General features: G+C 53.0%; 3 protein-coding genes, 1 long non-coding RNA gene and 1 other non-coding gene across 5 annotated transcripts; 3 read left to right on the top strand and 2 right to left on the bottom strand.

Moving 5' to 3' along the window:
- Window positions 1–1,395: 1,395 nt before the first annotated feature.
- EIF4EBP2 (eukaryotic translation initiation factor 4E binding protein 2) lies at window positions 1,396–4,827 on the bottom strand. Its single transcript, XM_071438516.1, has 3 exons — window positions 4,610–4,827; window positions 3,764–3,940; window positions 1,396–3,611 (listed from the first exon to the last, which is right to left on the bottom strand). Exons 1-3 carry the CDS (start codon window positions 4,746–4,748, stop codon window positions 3,580–3,582), a joined length of 348 nt encoding a protein of 115 aa, XP_071294617.1. The 5' UTR covers window positions 4,749–4,827; the 3' UTR covers window positions 1,396–3,579.
- Window positions 4,828–4,924: 97 nt separating this feature from the next.
- On the top strand, window positions 4,925–4,996 carry TRNAE-UUC (transfer RNA glutamic acid (anticodon UUC)). The gene has a single exon. It is a non-coding gene; the product is annotated as a tRNA-Glu (tRNA).
- A 1,136-nt stretch (window positions 4,997–6,132) lies between these two features.
- Window positions 6,133–15,355, top strand: LRRC20 (leucine rich repeat containing 20). The gene is made up of 3 exons (XM_071438515.1): window positions 6,133–6,258; window positions 8,715–8,882; window positions 14,829–15,355. Exons 1-3 carry the CDS (start codon window positions 6,189–6,191, stop codon window positions 14,975–14,977), a joined length of 387 nt encoding a protein of 128 aa, XP_071294616.1. The 5' UTR covers window positions 6,133–6,188; the 3' UTR covers window positions 14,978–15,355.
- Window positions 6,605–17,429, bottom strand: LOC139595408 (uncharacterized). Its single transcript, XR_011681024.1, has 3 exons — window positions 17,249–17,429; window positions 8,738–8,860; window positions 6,605–6,826 (listed from the first exon to the last, which is right to left on the bottom strand). It is a non-coding gene; the product is annotated as an uncharacterized lncRNA (long non-coding RNA).
- NPFFR1 (neuropeptide FF receptor 1) lies at window positions 16,283–20,315 on the top strand. The gene is made up of 4 exons (XM_071438514.1): window positions 16,283–16,462; window positions 18,133–18,426; window positions 19,012–19,111; window positions 19,433–20,315. Exons 1-4 carry the CDS (start codon window positions 16,429–16,431, stop codon window positions 20,226–20,228), a joined length of 1,224 nt encoding a protein of 407 aa, XP_071294615.1. The 5' UTR covers window positions 16,283–16,428; the 3' UTR covers window positions 20,229–20,315.
- Window positions 20,316–20,472: the final 157 nt, after the last annotated feature.

Here is a 20,472-nt window from a genome sequence, read left to right as displayed (position 1 = left end):
CCCTGAGCCTCCCCAGCATTACAGCCTTGCCCACACCCAGCACCATCCAGGGCTGCAGTGCTGCTCCAAATCAGTGCTTGTAGGGCACCAGCAGGGCAAAGGAGAAGGAGAAAAACGGCGTTAACACGTTCACTGGCACTGGGAAGGAGGGCCAGGAATGTAAACGCAGCCCAGAGCTAGTCCGAAAATGGTAACAGCTGGAAAAGAGGGCTGGAAAGTTTGCTCGTCGGGATCCGAGATCCTAGCCAGGCTCCCAGCATCCAGCTCAGCCAAAATACCCTGCCCTCAGCTGCTCTGCTGCATTTACAGTCCTGGATTGAAATTTTAAAACTTTTGAAATTGATTTTAATTATCCATTTGAAGATCCCAAATCAGTATCTAGAAGCTTATTAGGGAGGAGCACACCAAAACCCAGGGATTCACACAGCCCTCACTACAGGAGCTTTGATAGCAGGGATTAACACATAAAAAACACCCCAAAATTCATGAGGGAACCAGTTGCCACTGGCATTGCACGGCCTGAACCAGATTCAGGGAAGAGCAGCTCCCAAACGCCTCGTCAGCAATTTCCCTCGCCGTGTTCCTCTCTCTGTACGCGCTGATTTCCCTGACACTGCAGAATTAAACTGCTGCAATACGAGCACAATCCACGGGAGGTCATGGCAGGACCACTCCGAGCGCAGCCAAACCAGGGTGCTCCAAGAGGCCCCCCCAAACCCTTGGAAACGCCCCCCAGCCTCACCCCTGGGATCTGAATGCTTTGGGAATGTGATGTGCTGCTGTGGTATTTCACACACACAGCTGAGATGGCCTCAGGGGATGCATCCCCAAGTGATGCTGGTGGTTTGCTGAGGCACCCACAGAAATTTGGGGGCACCCTCTGTAGGCAGAGGGAGGGGACAGACATCCCATTGCTGCCCCTCCCTCAGTGCCCTAGGGGGGGAAAAGGACTTTGCTGCTCAGACCCCTCCCCAATTACAGTGGATGGTATAAAAGAGTTAAAAAATGGTTTAAAAATTTTGAAAATATATTACAATGCAATATATTAACATATATTAATGGTCTCCTGTCCCAGAAGGCTTCAAGGCCAAGGTTGCTGGTCACCTTCCACCAGACCATGTTGCTCCAAATCCCATCCAAAAAGTCCTTGAAGACTTCCAGGGATGAGACCAGGACAAGTGATCAGTTTGGGGCCGTTCTGCACATGGGAGACCTATGGGAAAATCAGGTTTCTCTGCATGTGACATTTTGCAATTTCACCCTTGGTTACTGGTTCTGGGTTTGACCCTTCCCTGCTCTCTGGGCATGACTGGGAGAGAGCCCATGAGGGGATTTTGCTCCAAAGGGAAGGGAAAACCCTCTTCACCCCCTGAATCACAGTCCAAATCACCTTGATTTAGTAGAACCAAAATCTTTATTGATCTCACTGTAACAGCAACCACTGGCGAGAGCTTTTCTCCTCCCAAACACCTGCTTGAAGAGACGGTACAAAAACACAGAAATCCCAAACGGAGCCCCTGACTAGCAGAGGAACACCCCGGCGAGGCCAGGCACTCCCTCCCTGCTCAGCCCCCAGCCTGCTTACAAAAGGGAACCTTTGGGCAGAAAAGTTGCTGGGATGGGGAACAGAGACACAGGGAGATTGGGAAAGGGGGCATTTAGAGGAAAAAAAAAAAAAAAAAAAAAGAAACAACAAAAAAGGTTTCCCTCCGGCTCCTGTCCATCTAGTCACGTTGTCCTTGGATATGGTCTGATTGTTTTTGGCTAGCAGAGCAGGTTTTTCCCAAAAGGAGCAGCTGTGCTTGAGGGCGCCAGCTCCCTGCATCCTCTGCCAAGGATGTCCTCGCCCCCTGCCCCTCCCTCGATCCGAGGGCCTAACCGACCTCCTAGGATCTTGGCTTCAAGGAAAATATATTTATTTATATATATAATATATATTTGTGTGTGTCTCATCACCACCCACCCACCCACACGCATTGCTACTCGCACTCACTCACTCGTGCGCCCACGGCTGCCGCGCTCACCTCACCTCCCACGCCAGGGAAAGGATGGCAAAGACAACCCCATTCCCTGGGGCTGTGCTTCTGCTTCTTCCTCCCCCACCCCAAAAACGAGGGGCAGCCCCCCCCTCCCTGTGAGAAAAGCAGCTGGAAGATGGGAGCTGGCCACCAGCGCCGTGCCAAACACACCTAGAGAAATAAATTACGGGATGGAAAGTGCACAAAGCCTGTGGGGTGTCCCCCTCCCCAGCACGGGTAACGAGGTGTGGGGTGACCCCAGCGAGGGAGGGACGATGGATGGAGCAGGCACTCAGGTGGGGGCTGATAAAATGGCACTTGAGAAGGTTGCAGAGCTGGTGATGGCTCCCAACAGGCAGTAAAAAATCAGAACTGGGGGGCTGGTGGGATTGGGGGGCGCAGCCGTGCCCAGCGCTGCTGGTCAGGGCAAGAGTCACACGGAGAGAGGGGGGGGAAAAAAACCCCATCTCCAGGGGAGGTTTGAGATGGCCATGCCGTGCCAGGCTGGCCAAGGGGAGGTTGATGTGGAAATGCTTTATCCACGACAGCATGATCCAGCTGGGAGAAATGCCACCCTGAGAACTGAGGGTGGCATCGATGGCAGCGCCCTGCCAGGAGAGCGCCCCATCCCTGCGGTGTCTGGCGAGCCCCCACAGCCCCCAGGGACACCCAGCGATTCCTGAGACATCCAACGGTGCCAGAGGGATCTCCCCCCTGTAGGATTCACATTTTAAAGGGCTGGGGGGTAAAAAAACCCGAGCACTACAAAGCACTTTCCCAGAGGCACTCGGCCCCAGCCCAGACAAAGTCGTTGGGGTTGAAGCGCCCCTTTTTAGTACCAAAAATAAAAGCAAGGGGGTTTTATAAAATATGGCTACATTGCTGTGAGTCCTGGCTGGTGGGTGGGGGACACAGCCCCTGGCTGGAGGGCCAAGATGGAAGAAATCCACATAGGAGAGATGTGGACATGCTGGCTGATTCCATCAGGGATACATCGGACCCTGGAGCACTGAAGGGAACGGGCTCCCAGTGCTGTCCTTTGCTGAATGCCAACACACCCCAGGGAAACTCAAAAAATACCCTCCCCAGGGTGCAAGCAGGTGCATGATTTTAGGAGTGATGTTTCCCCCTCCTCCCGACAGGCTGCCCAAATTTTCCAGGAGAAGGTGGCAAAGGGGGTGACACAGCTCCAGAACACCAAGCTGCTGGCCATGGGAGGTTTGGGTAACAAGAGAGGGGAATTTTGTGGGGCACGAGGCAGCAGAAGAGGCAAAGGGATGTTTTAAAAAGAAGCCTGGTGGAGATCAGGCTGCTGGCAGGTGGAAGAGGAGGAATAGGGCCGGATCCAGAAGGGATGCTCCGTCTGGCACATGCTGGGACCGCTCACCCGCAAAGGGGGAGAAGACAGAGCTGCACTCCCCCCAAAAAAGAGGGGGAGGAGGAGGGCGGGGAGGGGACGCTGGTGGGGACCACTGCCACCTCCACCTCGCCGGGATGGATCCTGCTAAGCCGAATGGGGGTGCACAGGGCTGGGGAGTCGCTGCCTCTCCGTGGTTCCCGCTCAGATATCCATCTCGAACTGAGCTTCGTCCCCTGGCAAGAGGCAAGGAGGGCAGCGTTAGGGGCGTCATCCTTCCCCCCAAATCCCTCCTGCCCCACCCCGGGGGTCCCTTACCCATGGAAGCAGTGTTAGGGGTGTCATTCTTCACCCCAAATCCCTCCTGTCCCGCCCGGGGATCCCTTACCCATGGATGGCTTGCCCTCCTGGTGGTTCAAGCTGTTGGCGTCCGCTTTGGGCTCCTCGCCGGGCTCGCCGGGGCTGGTGACGCCGGGGATATTGGGGAGGTGACAAGGCGGGGTCTTGGCCATGGGGGAGTTGCGGCGGTCCAGCAGGAACTTGCGGTCGTAGATGATCCGGGTGCCTGGGGGGAGGACGGGAGCAGAGTGGGGGAATCCGGTTCGGCAGCGCTTGTTTGCCGAAGGAGTTTCCCGGCGGAACGGGCCAAGGTTCTCCGCCGCGGATCGGCGGGGAGGGCTGGGGGGTGCGCGCTGCCGCTCTGCCCGCTCTTATCTGGGCACAACAGGCGATAATTCGGCCAAACACCCCGGCGGCAACCGGGTCCCGGCTGCCCCGGGGGCGCTCCACGCTGTCCCGAGCAGAGAGCTGGCAAACTCACGGCACGGGTGGGAACGCGTCCCGGGGATGCCGATGGAAGCGGCACCCCGAATCACCACCACGTGTCCCTCTGCGCTGCACAGGGACAGGCGTGTCACCGCCCCGCGGCACCGGGCCGGGGCAGGGCCGAGGCACCGAGCCCCCGCTGCCCGCGTCCCACAGGGAGCTTCCCGCCAGCCCGTCCCGGGATCCGGCTGCGGCCCCGCCGGGACCCTCCGCGCTCCCGGTAGGTCCCGGAAAAACAACAAACCCATCTGCACGCGTGTGCGCCGAGGAGAGCGGGCGGAAAGCACTCCGTATCCACGACATACAGAGGGGATACAGGCGCGGCACGCACGGTCCGCCCGCGACACGCGGCGTTCGGGCTGGCCCGGGCGCGCTCCCCCGGAGGCCCCGGCGGGCGCGGCGCTTTTACCTCCGGGCGTGGTGGAGAAGAGCGTCCCGCCGGGGGTGGTGCAGTAGTCGGCGGGGAGCTGCGCGGCGTCGCTGAGCGTGACGGTGCGGGTGGGGATGGCCCGGCTCTGGCTGGGCTGGCGGCCGCCTGCGGACGACATGGCCCCCGCTCGGCGCCGCGCTTTGTCCCCGCCGAGCGGGCGGGCGGAGCGGCCCCGCCTCTCCTCGGGACCGGCCCCGGCCCGCCCCGGCCCCGGGACCGCCCCCGGCCTTGGGACCGCCCCGGGCCCGCCGCCGCCAGGGGGCAGGCGTGCTGCTGCGCCACCCTGCCCGCGCCTCCCACGTGGTCTAGCGGTGAGGATTCCTGGTTTTCACCCAGGCGGCCCGGGTTCGACTCCCGGCGTGGGAAGGACGAATTTTTTGGGGGTTATTTTGGGAGGCAGGAGAGGGAAGGGTGGTGGTGTCCTGGTGTCCTACCCAGAATACCTTCGGCCAGAATGTTTTGGCTAGACCGAGCTGAATTAAGTCACTGGGAAAAGGAATGCGTCCAAATATCCCAAATCAGGAAAGGGGCTTTCTCCCCATATCCCAAACCAGGAAATGGGTTGGATCCCCATATCCCATATCAGGAAAGCGGTTATATTCCTGTATCCTAAACCAGGAAAGGGGTTGTATCCCCATATCCCAAATCAGGAAAGGGGTTCTGTCCCCATATCCCAAATCAGGAAAGGGGTTCTGCCCCCATATCCCAAACCAGGAAATGGGTTGTATCCCCATATCCCATATCAGGAAAGAGGTTGTATTCCTGTATCCTAAACCAGGAAAAGGGTTGTATTCCCATATCCAGAAAGGGGTTGTATCCCCATATCCCATACCATGTAATAGCATTCATCTCCATATCCCAAATCAGGAAAAGGGCATGGATCCCTATATCCCAAATAAAGAAATGGATTGCATCCCCTTATGCCAAACCAGGAAAGGGCTTGCATCCCCATATCCCACACAAGGAAAGGACACCCATGCCCATGTCCCAAACCAGGGAATAGGATTCATCCCCATATCCCAAACCGGGAAAATGGCATATCCAATACCAGGAAGGGGGATGCATCCAAATATCTCAGACCAGGAAAAGGGATGCACCCTCATTTCCCAAACCAAGAAAGGAGATGAATCCCCATATCTCATACCAGGAAAGGGGATACATCCCCATATCCCAAACCACGGAAAGGGATGCACCTACATACCCCAAAAGCACCAACCTGGAAAGCTGGGAATCTCACCCTGATGCTTCCTCATTTCCCAAACCAAGAAAGGAGAAGCATGCCCATATCCCATACCAGGAAAGGGGATATATTCCAAGCCAGGGAATAGGATGCACCTACATACCCCAAAAGCACCATCCTGGAAAGCTGGGAATCTCACCCCGAGGGACATGCCAGCCCCAGCACAGCCTCCCTCCCTCCCCTGGGAACACTGATCCCGCCGGTTATTTTTAGCATCGCTCTCCCGGAGAACAGAGTGGCTGGTTTCTCTCTCCAGCCCTGGATCCCCCAGGGCACAGCGCACTCCCGGCGGGACCGGCCGCCCTCCTGCACAGGAGGATGGGCGAGGCGGTGGCCCGGGTGGCCAGGAAGGTGAACGACACGGTGGAGAACAAGGCGGATTCCCTGGGTAAGGCCGCTGGAGAACAAAGCGGATTCCCGGGCTGAGCCCGGCGCTCCGTGCCGGGGCCGCACTGGGATCGGGTAGCCGGGAGCAGGGCTCTGGTTTTCACTGCCACAGGCTAAAAAAAGCTGTCGGCGCTCCCTCCCCGCGGCTCCGGAGAAGGGAAAGGCTCCCCCAAAGGGCCCTCAAAGTCAGAGCAGGTTCACATAATCCTGCGGGATGTGTCCCCTCCTTGGGAGCACGGCAGGAGCAGATTTTCCCCACGTGGCCGTGTCAGATTTATGCTTTCCTGCAGCTTCCCCATTTCCAGCTAATACCCAAGAGCAGGGTGCAGTTCATCAAAGGAGAGAGATGAAAGCCATTCATTTTTATTCCCACTGGATTCCTGGCCCTGGGATATAAACCAGAGTATGGCAGGAACTGGAGCTTCATCTCTCAGGCTCCCCACATCCTCCTGAGAGAAACGTGGGAAGATGGAACTTGCTCCATCAGCCCCCGCAGTGGCTTTGGGGAGGGAGCAGGAAGCAGAGCCCATCCTGGGGCTGGGATACAGGGTTTCCATCCCTGGAGTCTCCTGGGAGGGGAAAGAGAAACGACTCAGGGCAAAACAAGAAGGCCACGAGGTGAGAGGCACAACCAAATCTTTTTTCCCCTCCCCACCACTTGCCGTAGGACAACCAGCCATGACTATGAGAAATCCAGCCAGGAATGCCCAGGGATATCCCTGCTCCATCCCTCAGCAGTGGAATAGGCATCCCTGGGCTGCTCAGCTGCCCCCAGGGAATCGGGGACACGGGGGGGAGCAGGGGACTGAAGTTGTCAGCCCCTTGCCTGGGTCTCTCCGTGCGCAGATCTGGCCAACTGCAAGCTGATGTCCTTCCCTGTTGGAGTCTACAAAGCCGTGAGGAGCGTCACCGAGGGCATCCACCGCATCTCCCTGGCCAACAATGAGCTCAAGTCCATCACCAGCCGATTTGTCACCACCTTCAGCCAGCTGAGAGGTAAGGCACTGCCACTTCCAACCCTCTGGGGCACGCCAGGAGCCCCCGGCTGGCTGCAGAGGGGGAAAAGCACCCACGCGTCTCCCCTGAGCTCGCACCTCGTTGCAAGCGTTAGTTCAGACCCCAAAAAATCCATTTTTGGTTATGCCTTCTGGCCCCCGAAGGACGAGGACACTGGTTCTGCTCTCACCCACCCTTCCAAAGTGGTTTCAGGCTGCTGTGGGGTCACTCAGCACCCCCAGCTCCCTCCAGGGATGGGGCTGAGGATGGAGGAGGACAGGAAAGGCAGCCTGGGGATAACAACGGGACAATATCCAGGCTGTGCCGAGTAATTAGTCCTCGTAGTGCGACATCAATGAGAGCTAATCACTGCAGGAGATGGGAGCGATCATCAGCACGGCGGGGACACCTCCCTGCCGAGCCCAGAGAAGGCGGCCCGAGGCTAATCCGATCAAAAATGGCCATGCAAGCATCCAGAGCATCCAGCACCAAGGTATTGAGCACTGAGGGCGGCGCTGGGGATGCTCTGGCAGCTTCTAAAATCAATTTTATTCCTACGAAGTACCACATAAATGCCGCTGTGCTGGGTGCCTGCGGGGGCTTCCCTTGTCCTGGAGCTGCAGCATCCACTGTGAGAGCACCCCTGGGCTGGGGAAAGGAAACACATGCAGCAAAGGGAATCAATTTCCATTTTCTAGACAGCACAACCAGCCCTGAAGGGGAAAATAAATGACTTTGCCTCCCAGCAAGGGCTTTTCTCCACCAGCGAACCAATCGCTCCAGCAGTGAGCTGTGCTGGGTCCCAGCAGGAACAGATGCCCTAGGGCTGGGGACAGGCTGAATAAGGCAGGACCTATAAATACCAGGTATTAGCAGGGGCAGGGCGGCTTGTGTGGGTATTTATAGTGCAGAAAGCCCTGTGTCACTGGAGAAGGGCGCTGGGACAGCGGGATTTGGGTTCTGTGCCCGGGAGTGCCGCTCCTGGCCCCACAGGAGCTCATTTCTGGGGCGGGAAAGCATCGTGGATGGGTAAACTGTGACAAATAGGTATTTTTCACAGCTAAAGACCTCTCTCCCACCATTCTGTTTATTCCTCAGAAGGGCTTCAGGCACATGAATACAGAGGGCTAGCCTCAAGCCATGACAAATGACCATTGGCGAGGTAATTGCACTGAGTTTATGAGGAAATATTCCTTATTTTCTTACAGACTCTGCTTGCAAAAGGCTGCCCAATTTCATTAGGAAAACATTGCTCCTAAACGTGGTCTTCCCAGCAGGGAAATCTACAATGGCAACCACGGAAAACAGCAAAAAAACTTTAAAAGCCCAATTTTTGGAGCTGGAATCCCATTGACGTACCTGGCAGTCCATGGGGGCCAGAGGCTGTAAATCAAGCCGTGCATTAGTAATTTCCCCACCTTTTTCTCTGCATCCCACCACCTCCCTTCTCTCTCTTCCCAGAGCTCAACCTGGCAGGCAATTACCTGCACCGCCTGCCCGAGGAAATCACCTCCCTGCTGCACCTCCGCGCCATCGACCTCTCCCGAAACCGCTTCCGGCGCTTCCCGGAGCCCCTGGCCACCGTGCCCGCCCTGGAGACCATCGACCTGCAAGAGAACGAGATCGCAGGTGAGGGGGAACCTTTCCCCACCGGGAAAAAGGCGATTTAGCACTGTGAGAAACAACTGCTCGCGTTGGAAATGTAAAGAGGTTTGTTAAACCTTGATGAAAATACACCAAAGGACTATGTAAGTGTGAAAAACGCCAGTCACTTGGGGTTTTTTAGATTTTAAAAGTTTAATAGTAATAAAATGGTTATTAAATTAGTAATATAATTAGAGTAATAATAATTTGGACAATTAGGATTTGGACAATATGAGACAATAAAAACAAAGAGTTACGGACAGTCCAGGTGCCTTTTTCTGGGCAAAATAAGCCCGAAAAAGGACCCACGTTAACAGAGGATTAACCCTTAAAAGCAACAGCCTGTTGCATATTCATACACCTCATCCATGATGCATAAATTCCATTCAAACCCAGGATTCTGGCTGGGCAATGTCAGCTTCTTCCTCTGAATCCTGACTGAGTCTTCAGGGCTGAGTGAGGCAGGAAGAACTCGATAATGGAGCAATAAATTCTCTTTCTCTGAAATATTTGGGTGCCCTGTGGCTGCTATCTCGCTGCGAGTCCTTTCTGTAAAAAACTATCTTACACAGCATAGTTTCTATTTTAACATTATGTTATAACCTAAAACTATATTTAACATGCTACTCAAGAAAATTAATACAGCATAACTTTCTAACACAACACATATAATATTCATTTTAATATTTGCGAAAAGCCAATCATAAAATACACATTTTTCACATAAGGAAAAGTTCACAGCTCTGGGAAATGCCCTTGTGGATACCACATGTCCAGTTCATCATCAAGGTGGATGCTCAGTCTTTTATACCCCTGGGGGTTGCATCAGGCAGCCCTGGCCCCTCTGTCAGAGGGGCTTCTTTGCCATTCATCAGTGCAGACTGCTTTCTTGTAACTGCATTGGAGATCAGGTGTTGCCATGCCCACCCCCTCAGCACCAAGCTTTTCCATTCCCACTGCCCCATGCAAGGGGCACATGTGCAGCCTCCTTTGTACCTGTCCTAGACAACCCTGACTGTGTGATGGCAGCAATACAGGGGGGAAAGGGAACTGTGGGGAGAACAGAGGACATCTAAACCACAATAACATAACTATACACCACTAAAGCTTCTCTTAATATTCACACAATAGTTATCTTTTAATTGCGAGAGCCAATCATCTCATTATCCATCTATACCAGCATCACCCAGGGCTGGTGCTAAAATAATCAGAGCCTGCTCAGCCATTTGCCTTTCCTGGGAAAGGAAATTTGCCTCCCAGGGCACAGTGGGAGCCAAGCCCCATTCAAGCTGCCCCATTCACCACGCTGGGATGTAGCTCTTAGAGGCACCTCCAGCTGGGACCCCAAAATCCTCAGATTTCATTAAAAAAACCAGAGCTGATTGCAGAACCCAGCCCCGGGAATGTTGGGCCGGGATGTTTGCTGCCAGGCTAAGCAAAGACACCTGAACATTTCCCAGAACAAACAGCAGCTGTTTAACACTACAAAATCCCCTAAAAATTAAATTAAAAGAATGGCAAGAGCCGCTCATCCCTCAGCCCTGCAGCGGCAGGAAAATTTTTCATGTGAAAAAAACCCGAAGGCTTTGGAGTCTGTGAAAGCTGGGCAAAAGGGGCAGCTGTTGTACACAGATAAAAGTGAATTTATTTAGCAGGCAGCCTTCAAAGAGCCCAGGCTGGAGCATCCTACAGCCCCCACGGAGCCCCAGGGAGGCGAATCTCGGAGTCCACTCAATTTTGCTGTTTTATCTGGGGTGCTTCAGCTGCTGCAGGGAAACTGCTCCCTGCAACTGGAGGTTTGTTACCAGCCTCACATCAGCTGCTCCCCAGCTGTGCCTGCAGAAACCCTGGAATTAAAAACTGCTTCCACAGGAGCCAGAGAAGGACAAGGCTTTTCCTCACCCTCTTTTTCTCTCCTGCCTCCTGGCTTGCTTTTAGCTCCCTCCATCACTTTTTCAGTTCAATTGGCTGATTTCAACCCCAGCTGGTCTCCAAACTGCATTTTCCCCGCTGGTTTTGTGGAAGCAGGATGGTGCAAGAAGGGAATGCAGCTTTTTGGTGCCTCTTTCCCTGCTACAACGCAGGGAGGAAAGGCTGCATGCAGGGCTGCACCCAAGCTGGATTGCTCCTGGGGGACAGGGTGGCCTGAGAAGCCAGGTTTGGTCACCTCCCACCAGGCTCCCCTCAGCTGGGAGGGGCCCTCCAGATGTGGGGGAAATAAATAATAAAAAAAAACAAAGTAAAATTTGACAAGTCCAAGCCAAGATGTTGTAGGGATATGTGTGAGTAGTTCACATGATGCTGTCTGGCTGCAGAAATGGGTGATGTGAGCTTATCTCACACATTTTCTGGAAAGGGGAGAGGAAAACACCGGAAAGCCAGGGGATTTCAGCCCATGTTTTCCAAGGAAACACAAAAAACACCTGGGGGATCACCCTGCTGCCCCCAGCCCTTCCCAAACAGGTTCCCCTGCAGGTGAGCTGGTGTTTGCAGGGCTGCAGTGCCCTGGTTTGTGGGGCTGTGCCAGTGCTGGTCCTGCCTGTCCTCCTGGGCCAAGCCAGGGGTGCTGAGAGGCTCCTGCCAGGGCTGCAAACCCCGTCTGAAAGCTCCTGCTGAAAGAGCTGAGTGACTTGTGAGGCAAATCGAGCTGCAGGTGGTAGGTGGTGTTTTCCAAAGGGAAACAGGAGTGAAAGGAGATTAATTCATGCCTGCCTGGAGCCTGTGGGCTCTGTGAAAGGAGACATTTAGTGCCACAAGCCACCCTTTTCATCTAAATAAGCTCTTAACCCTGGACTGTAATTATGTATATATTACTGTCAGTGCTTTTAACTCTTTCCCTGGTAATTAGAGTTATATCAAATCAGCTTTTAAAGCTCCCAAATCCATGGGGATGTTTTGGTGCCTGGAGCTTCAGCTTCTCTTTCCCTTATTCCTTGATTAAAGGTTTAAAAGTGATGATGTTGAGGCTGGGGAGGTCACTGCTGGCTGGGGGCAGCTGTGGTTGAATTTGTCCTCCTGAGGATGTTGAGATGGGACAAAGGGGGGTGGTTTCAAACTCAGGGTGGGGCTAGATGGGACATTGGGAAGAAATTCTGCCCCAGAGACACTGTGCATTCCTGGCAGTGCCCAGGGCCAGGCTGGATGGGGCTTACACCAACCTGGGGCAGTGGGAGGTGTCCCTGTGTCCATCCAGGGTGCACTGCATCAGCTCTAAGGTCCCTTCCAACCCAGACCATGTCACATTCTGCTTTAATTATGTAAAAACGCCTTTTCCCTCCCTGTCTTTTGCTTAACTGGTGGAGCTAGCATGAATAATTCAGGCTCAAATGCAAGTGCCTCATCCATTGGGAAGGCAGCAAGGGATGTTTTGGGCTGTTTTTGGAGGAGTTTGTGGCTGGCAGGGCACAACCCTACAGCTACAGGCTGCACGGTGTGCCCTGCCTGTCCCTTCATGCCAGGGCTGAGTCACTGCTCCTCACCTGGAATTAAGGTGCAGAGCTGAGCTGTTCCCAGCCTGGGAAGGTCTTGGTCCCCAGAATACTTCACAAAACTCCTTAATCTAAGCAAAATGGGTGAAAGCACTTTTAACTTGAACATGCTGCCTGAGAGGATGATTAAACTTCTTATTCTCCACTGCATTAGGTGATGATTAAATAGGAAGATGTATGAAACAAAATATATTTCTTTTGTTCTTCAAAGGGGAAAAAAAACCCCAAGCAAAATGAAACGGGGGACTGGCAGTGAACAAATCCACCATGAAGAAGAGTTATTAAAAAAATTCATGTGAATCTCTGCCTGATGAGCTGTGCTCTCCTAGGGAATTTGTGTATGGAAAATATCACCATTTTCTGGAGGAGAGAGAGGGAAAAAAAACAAAGGCATTGAAGTGTTTGAGTCTTTTTCCAGCATAAAATAAATTTCATGGTTTAAAAATCACATAACCATCTACCAGATATAATTACAACACTGCAATTCTGCTCCAGGTGCTGGCAGAGGAAACAGGAGCTGGGGTAGAAAAGGCTCTTGTCATTCTGGTGGCCAAATTAAAAAAGAAATTGGTTTTGGTAAATCAGACAGGTGGGCTTTGCTAGCCCCAAATATTGTGAATTGTAGCAAAATCCATCACCTTTTAATGACCTTAATTAGGGTTAGGTTTTCATATCAGCCTCAGTGGATACACATTGGGACCATCCAGCTGAGCTGCACCCTCTTTTTAAACACAGAGTTTGTAAATGTCGTGTTTTCTGAAGGACAACACCCAAATTCGTGGAAATTGCAGAACAGAAGGGGGCCTGTGGGTGGCTCAGAGCCATTTTGCAGCCTGTCCAACAAGGGCAAAGACCACGAGCCTTCCTGTCAGCCCGGAGAGGGCTCCTGGGCATTGCAACACCGGGGAGGAAATCAGGGAATGGGGCTTTGAATCCCCATTCCGTGTCCCAGCAGGGGTTTTATTAGCTGGGAGAACTGGAGGGCAGTGCCCACTCTGCATATCTGCGTGTTTGCACCTCCCTGACACATTCCTTAGAACCCCGAGATCATTTAGGTTGGAAAAGACCTCCAGGACCATCGAGTCCAACCAATAACCATTTGAGCAGTTGGATAAATTAATATTTCACTGTCTTTCTGTTTGGTCAAAACCTGCAGACAGACTTAACATCAACAGCAAACCTTTGTTGTTAAACTCAAAAAACCCCTCAAGTTACCACCACGCCTCAACACAAGTAGTGGTACCTCCTGACAATCAATTACCCAATCAAATAATATTAATTCCTCAATCATTTATCCCTCAGTCAACCATTCTTCAAATAATCCCAACTCAATACCCTCAAATACAAAATTTGAATTAGCTGCCTCAAAATTAATACACCTTTTAAATAATTTTTGTTATAAAAGCATTCCTACCAAAATTGTCATTTTTTCAACAAAACCAAAATTTTTTAATTCTAAGCCAACAGCAGAATTCTTCAACTTTCAATCCTTCCCACCATTATTTCAATAAATTACAACAAAAAACTAATTATTTTAGCTCTTACATTTAGTATTCCTACAGCAATTCCACCAAAAATACCTATAACTATTACATTTCTTTTACCCATAAATACACCCAAACAAAACAACTTTCCAAAAAACTCAATTATGTCTGTGCCACTTATTGCCTCATATCCAAAAATCTTTTAAATACAATGTTTCAAACCACAACCAACCAAAATTAACTGACAACCTAACTCACCGTAATAAAACAATTTACATGACAAACATGCCAAATACTGATACAAATGTCGCTATAATTTCTTACATGTTTTAACCCAATAATTTGGGTTAAATATAGATATAAATATAGATATAGATATAAATATGTATAATGTATAATAATATATAATATATACTATATAACATATATAACATATATCATATTATATATTGTATTATATAATATATACTATATAATATAAATTATATTTTATATTATATAATATCAAATATATATCCTATATTATATATCCTACATCCTGTATTATATATTATATATTATATATTATATAGTACGTATTATATAGTACGTATTATGTATTACATATTATATATTATATAATATAAATATTATATATTCTATATTATTATATTATTATATATTATATGTTATGTATTCTGTTTTATATATTATATATTACATATTATATATTATATGTTATGTTGTATGTTGCATATAATATAATTTATTTTATATTATATTACATTAAATTATATTATACTATATTAATTATATAGTATATATATTATAACTATAACCATAACTAAATATAAATATAAATATAAATATAAATATAAATATAAATCCTGTATCAGGTTTGCTTCAGGCTGTCCATCAAGAGGAGCTCTCACCCCTCCACTCCTCCAGGGTGGATTTTCACCTCCCTGCTCTCTTTCCAGAGGTGCCCACGGACAAATTGGCCTCCATGGCGCTGCTGCGGAGCCTCAACCTGCGAGCCAACCCCGTGGGCCCCGAGGTGCGGCTGCTGGTGCGGCCCCTGGTTCCCTTCGAGCTGCTGCTGTCTCCAGAGGAGCCCATCCATCCCTGAATCCCGGCAGCGTTCCCGGGTGCCCGAGCTGTCCCGAGGGGGGCTGCCCCCCACAGGGGTTTGGCTCGGCTCAGTCCCTGCTGCGCCCCCATCTCCGCCCCCAGGCGGGTCCCAAACCCGAGCCGGTGCCTCGTTTTTCCCGTGCAGGGACGGCTCTGCCAAATCCCAAGCCAGGCAATCTCCTGCTTATGCCTTTTGGGGGTGCAGAGGAGCTGTAGCACATGGGGTGGGAGGTTTGGGTGGAGCTGGGGGGATCTGGATGTGCAGCTCCCACCTGAGAGCATCGGGAGGACATCCCTGCAGCTGGAAGGGCTCTCCCTGGAATTGCTGCCACGATGGTGGTGTGCCAAGTGCCTGATTAAATGCTTTCCTGTTACATCGAGGGGTTTGTGTCTAATTAAATTCCAATTACCAGTCTTGTCCTTAGAGAAGCCCCTTTGCACAGCTGCTCACTGCAGCCTCCAAGCTGGATTCTCCCAGAGCCAAGCTGTACTTTCCTGGAAAAATCCTTGTTTTCCAAGGAATTTTTCTTCCCTTTTGTTTTTTCACTGTGGAAGCCAAAGTGGCCCAAGGCCAGTGGGTCCCCACACGCTGCTCACCCCGTGGCTGTCCCCAGAGGTGTGTGCCCACCTCTCTGGTGCTGTGGGTTCTCAAGTTGTGCTGATTCCCTTCCCAGAAAGAAATGTCCTGGAGAGAGTGGCTTCTCGGTGGCAGAGAGGCCACTGCCAAGCACACCCATGGCCCTTAGCAGCTGGCTGCCTGCAAAAAAAAAATTCCTGGGAGAAACCCCAGATGTTATCTCCAAACGCCTTGTTTAAACAGCTCCCTTGTTTGTTCCTTTGGGTATTTAAGGGACAAACACTTCCCAGTGCTGTGTGCGGGTTGGGGACAGCCAGGAATGGTAAATCCTGTAAATATTTGACTTTTCGACTTGCCAAACTTTGGTAAAAGATTATGGTAAGAGATGTTGGGCTTGCTGGAGGAGCTGGGGTTGAGCGGAGCGGCCTGAAGCAACATCCCTAAACATCGCGCTGCTTCTCCCTCTGCTGGATTGATGCGTGGGGGATCTCCCCACTCGTCTGGAGGCTCATTTTCCTCCCGGGATGGCCAGGAGCGCTGCTGGGGACACCGGCCATCAGCTGCCAGCATCACTGCGGGGACCCGAACCTCCCTAGGGAGCGAAGCTGCTCCTTCCCTCCCTCTCCGTGCCCGGCGTGTGCTGCCCGCCCCCGCGCTGCCTCACCCGGGGGGCAGCGTGCGGGTCCCCCGGTATCCATGGCGATGGGAGGTGTTTCCCCCCGCGCCCCCTCCCCTTCTCCGCTGCAGCCGCCGAGCAGCCGCAACCGGCGCGGCGGCGGCACCGGGGCTCGGGACCGGGCGGGAGGCACGGAGCGAGGGACGGGGGCGAACTGCGCCCCCTCCCCGGGCAGCGGATCCCCTGCACGGCAGCGATGCAGCCCCCGGAGCCGGCTCGGGCCGGCGGAGGTGAGTGCCAAGACCTGATTGATGTTATTCCCCAAGAAAGCGATCCACCCCTCATCCCATCCCTGTTCCATCAGACCAGCCTTTCCCCGCGGTGCTTTCCCAGGGCACGGAAGGCGGGTGCTCCATCCCTCCCGTGCGGTCCCCCCATCCCCTGTCACCAGTCCGAGGTGTCAGTGAGTGCTGAGGACGCCTGCATCCGTCCATCCATCCACCCATTCATCCATCCTCCACCCATTCATCCATCTATCCACTCACTCATCCATCCAGCACCCAGCCGGCTGCTCAGCGGCCCCTTATTTTCCTTTCCCCATCTTCCACCTTGCTTTAAAACCACCTGCAATTCCACAGGACACCAACCTCCTGCTCATGCTGCACTGCAGCCCCAAAAGATAAAGTCCAGCAAAGTTTTAAGCTTAATATCACAGGTTTTGGGCAATCTCATTACAGTCTTTGTTGTTGCTCCTGCTTACAGAGATGGTTCACGCATCTGATACCGACTGTCTGGGGAATCTTGCCCCCTCCATCCCGCTACTCCCTTGCCTCTCCAAGAGGCTCCCTCTCCCGTGTCGGCTGCAAATCCCCCCACCAGCGCCTTTTTGAATTCCCAGTGGAAATGTGTTGCCCAAATCCTGCACCCAGGACTGGGGTATCAGGGGCTGGATCGGGCCCTCCTGCCTGCCGGAACCTTGAGGAAGCCGCTGGTCCCGGTGCCTGGGAAAAGCCCCTCAAATGGCGAGCAGGGCATGGGCACAGGGATGGGGGGTGCTCCAGCCGCCCAGGGCTGACCTGCAGGCGCTTAGGCTCAGCCTTAAAGCTCCAATGTGCCTTTCCTCGGCTCAGCACTGCAGCCCGGATTCTCCGGAGCCAGTCCCGTCAGCGCTGCAGGCAGCTCCTGCCCACGCTCGGCATCCTCCCGCATCCCCGGCTGCGTGCGTGCGGCTGGGGAAGCCCGAGGGTGGGAGCTGCCGAGCCCCGCTCCCCGCTCAATCCCCCGTGACAAAATGCCACCCCCGCCTCCACCAGGAGCTCCCAGATAATGATCAGAATGATAATTATCGCTTTAGATGGGAAGGGAGGGGAGGGGAGGGTGTCCTCTGCCTCAGCTCCTTTCTCCGGGTTCTTGCGGCTTTGCCGGGGAGAATTAAGATTTTGTGGAATATGGAATTGTAAACCTTGGAAGCACAAGGAGAAGCAGGGATGCTCCCAGGGCAGCCGTGGCTGGGACCACAAGGGTCCAGCTCCCATAAGGCCAGAGCACTGGAGTGTCTGGATGTGGATTTGTCTTCCTTGCATCATCCCTAAAAAAAAAAGGCCCACGAGATCAGAATGTCTTCTGGGCCGTTCTAATTCTAAAAGAATGATGCAAATAATAATGATATCAAATAATAACGATATCAAGCAATAATTGTACCAAATAATAATGATATCGATGGTATCAAACAATAATGTTGTAAAATAATAATTCAGCCGAGATGCTGCAGAGCCCTGAGCTGTGCAACCCAGGGAGGAGGAGACTTGTTGGGGCACAAAGATGAGTCCAGCAGGACATGTCCCAGCCAGTCTGGGCACTGGAATAAATATGAAAACCCCCACTCTGGTGGCATTAAGAAATGAAGGGAATTATTGCTTTATTCTCTCCCAGCTTCATTTTCCTGCCTTCCCTTCCCCAGGCCCTTCCAATGGCACCTGGTGGCCCAACTCCAGCGCCAGCCACCTCCTGAGGGAGAACTACACCTTCCTGGCATACTACCAGCATTCCTCCCCCGTGGCCCTCATGTTCATCCTGGCCTACACCTTCATCTTCCTCATGTGTGTGGTCGGCAACGTCCTGGTGTGCTTTGTGGTGGTGAAGAACCGCCAGATGCGCACGGTCACCAACATGTTCCTCCTCAACCTGGCCATCAGCGACCTGCTGGTGGGCATCTTCTGCATGCCCACCACCCTGGTGGACAACCTCATCACAGGTGAGCAGGGAAGAGGAAGGGGAAAGATTTTTTTTTTTTAATTTTTATTTGAGGTTCTGGCCATTTGTGGTAAAATAAGTTTAGCCCTAATGCTGCATTTGCATATTTGTTTGAAGTTCAGGCATTCTTCACCAAGCAACATTGAAAAAAAAACTCCTTTCTGCATTTACCTTCTCCCGTGCTGGCTCAGCTCTGCCTGTTGACCTTTCCAAAGATAAGGGAGTTGGGAGGGTTCAGCTGCAGCAGCAGCCAGGCCATAGGGCAGGGTTTGTACTTATTGATTTTGGGGTGTGATTTATGTATTTATTGGTATTGGGGTCAAGAAACAAGATTAAAATCCTTCTGATTGAGGGTCCCAAAGTCGGTAGGAAAAATGATACCATGTTCCTTGAGTCTCTAAGTGTCATGTGTATCTTTTTTACCAATTTTGGGGTTCTTCTTCAAGGATCATGCCATTAAAGGCTATCTCCACACAAGCTGTGAGCAGGACTTAGCATACCCCAGCAACAGCACAGTGGATGGGGACACCTCAAGGGAGCTGGGTGGGCCAGAGGCACCCACAGCCTGCATGGTGTCCCCTCACAGGTTGGCCCTTTGACAACACCATGTGCAAAATGAGCGGGCTGGTGCAGGGCATGTCCGTCTCCGCCTCGGTTTTCACGCTGGTGGCCATCGCTGTGGAGAGGTACGTTGGCACGGGGACATGGGGACGTGGGGACATGAGGAGCAAACCATCTCCAGCAGGTCCAGGTGCCCTGTGCCGTTCCCACTGTGGGAAAGCTCCTGGGAATGTCAGGAGCCTGCCACAGCTCTCCAGGAGCACCACAAAGCTGGGGCATTCCAGCAAGGTGTCCTTCCCCACGCCGGGATGAACACACCAACCCAGCTCTGCCACCAAAAGACACGTGTAAAGATCAACCCATCTCACCCTCCATTCTCACCCCTGGGTCCTGGCCACCCTCATTCCCCAGGATGCCCAAAGCCACCATGAGCTGTTCTTCCCCAGGTTTCGCTGCATTGTCCACCCCTTCCGGCAGAAGCTGACGCTGAGGAAAGCCCTGCTGACCATCGCCGTCATCTGGGTGCTGGCCCTGCTCATCATGTGCCCCGCTGCCGTCACCCTGACTGTCACCAGGGAGGAGCACCACTTCATGGTGGACACCTACAACAACTCCTACCCTCTCTACTCCTGCTGGGAGGCCTGGCCCGAGACAGGGATGAGGAGGATCTACACCACCGTCCTCTTCTCCCACATCTACGTGGCTCCCCTCGCCCTCATCGTCGTCATGTATGCCCGCATCGCCTTCAAGCTCTTCAAGTCGGTGGCGCCTGCCCAGGGCGGAGAGGAGCCGGAGGGGAGGAGGATCTCCCGGAGGAAGGCCAAGGTCATCAACATGCTCATCATCGTTGCCCTCTTCTTCAGCGTCTCCTGGCTGCCCCTCTGGACGCTGATGCTGCTGACGGACTACGGGCGGCTGAGCGAGGCCCAGCTGCGCCTGCTCACCGTCTACGTCTACCCGCTGGCGCACTGGCTGGCCTTCTTCAACAGCAGCGCCAACCCCATCATCTACGGGTACTTCAATGAGAACTTCCGACGCGCCTTCCAGGAGGTCTTCAGGGCCCCGCTCTGCTCGTGGCACTGCCAGCGCGGGCCCTACGCCCCCCGGAGCCGCGGCCCCCGGATGCTTTTTGGCACCCGTAACCGCATCCTGAGCCAGGCGCGGGCCAGCGCCTCGCCGGCCGTGTCCGAGTCAGGGCCGCTGGCCCCGCGCCGCGCCGGCATCCCTGCGTGGGACGGCTGAGGCCACCAAACCCCTCTGCACCGAGGGATTGTGGGGTGGGGAGTGGGGATTGGCCACAGACATGGAAATAAAGGTGTGTCCAATTGATGCCTTGTTCCTGGCTAGGCTCCTCCACTTCCCACCATGGTACTGAGCCTCCCGGGCCCTGCCAGAACCCCCCTAACCCAGCCCAGTCCAGGCACGGGGCCAGGGAAGGCAGGGATCCAGGAGAAGTGTGGGAGAACGGGCCATCCTGTCCTTGCTT

The sequence above is a fragment of the Agelaius tricolor genome, unplaced genomic scaffold (genome assembly GCF_023055355.1).
Source record: "Agelaius tricolor isolate 1412-34295 unplaced genomic scaffold, bAgeTri1.0.p SCAF_13, whole genome shotgun sequence".
NCBI lineage: Eukaryota > Metazoa > Chordata > Aves > Passeriformes > Icteridae > Agelaius > Agelaius tricolor.
Note: the sequence above shows the minus strand (reverse complement) of the source record. Positions and strands in the feature narration are given on the sequence as shown.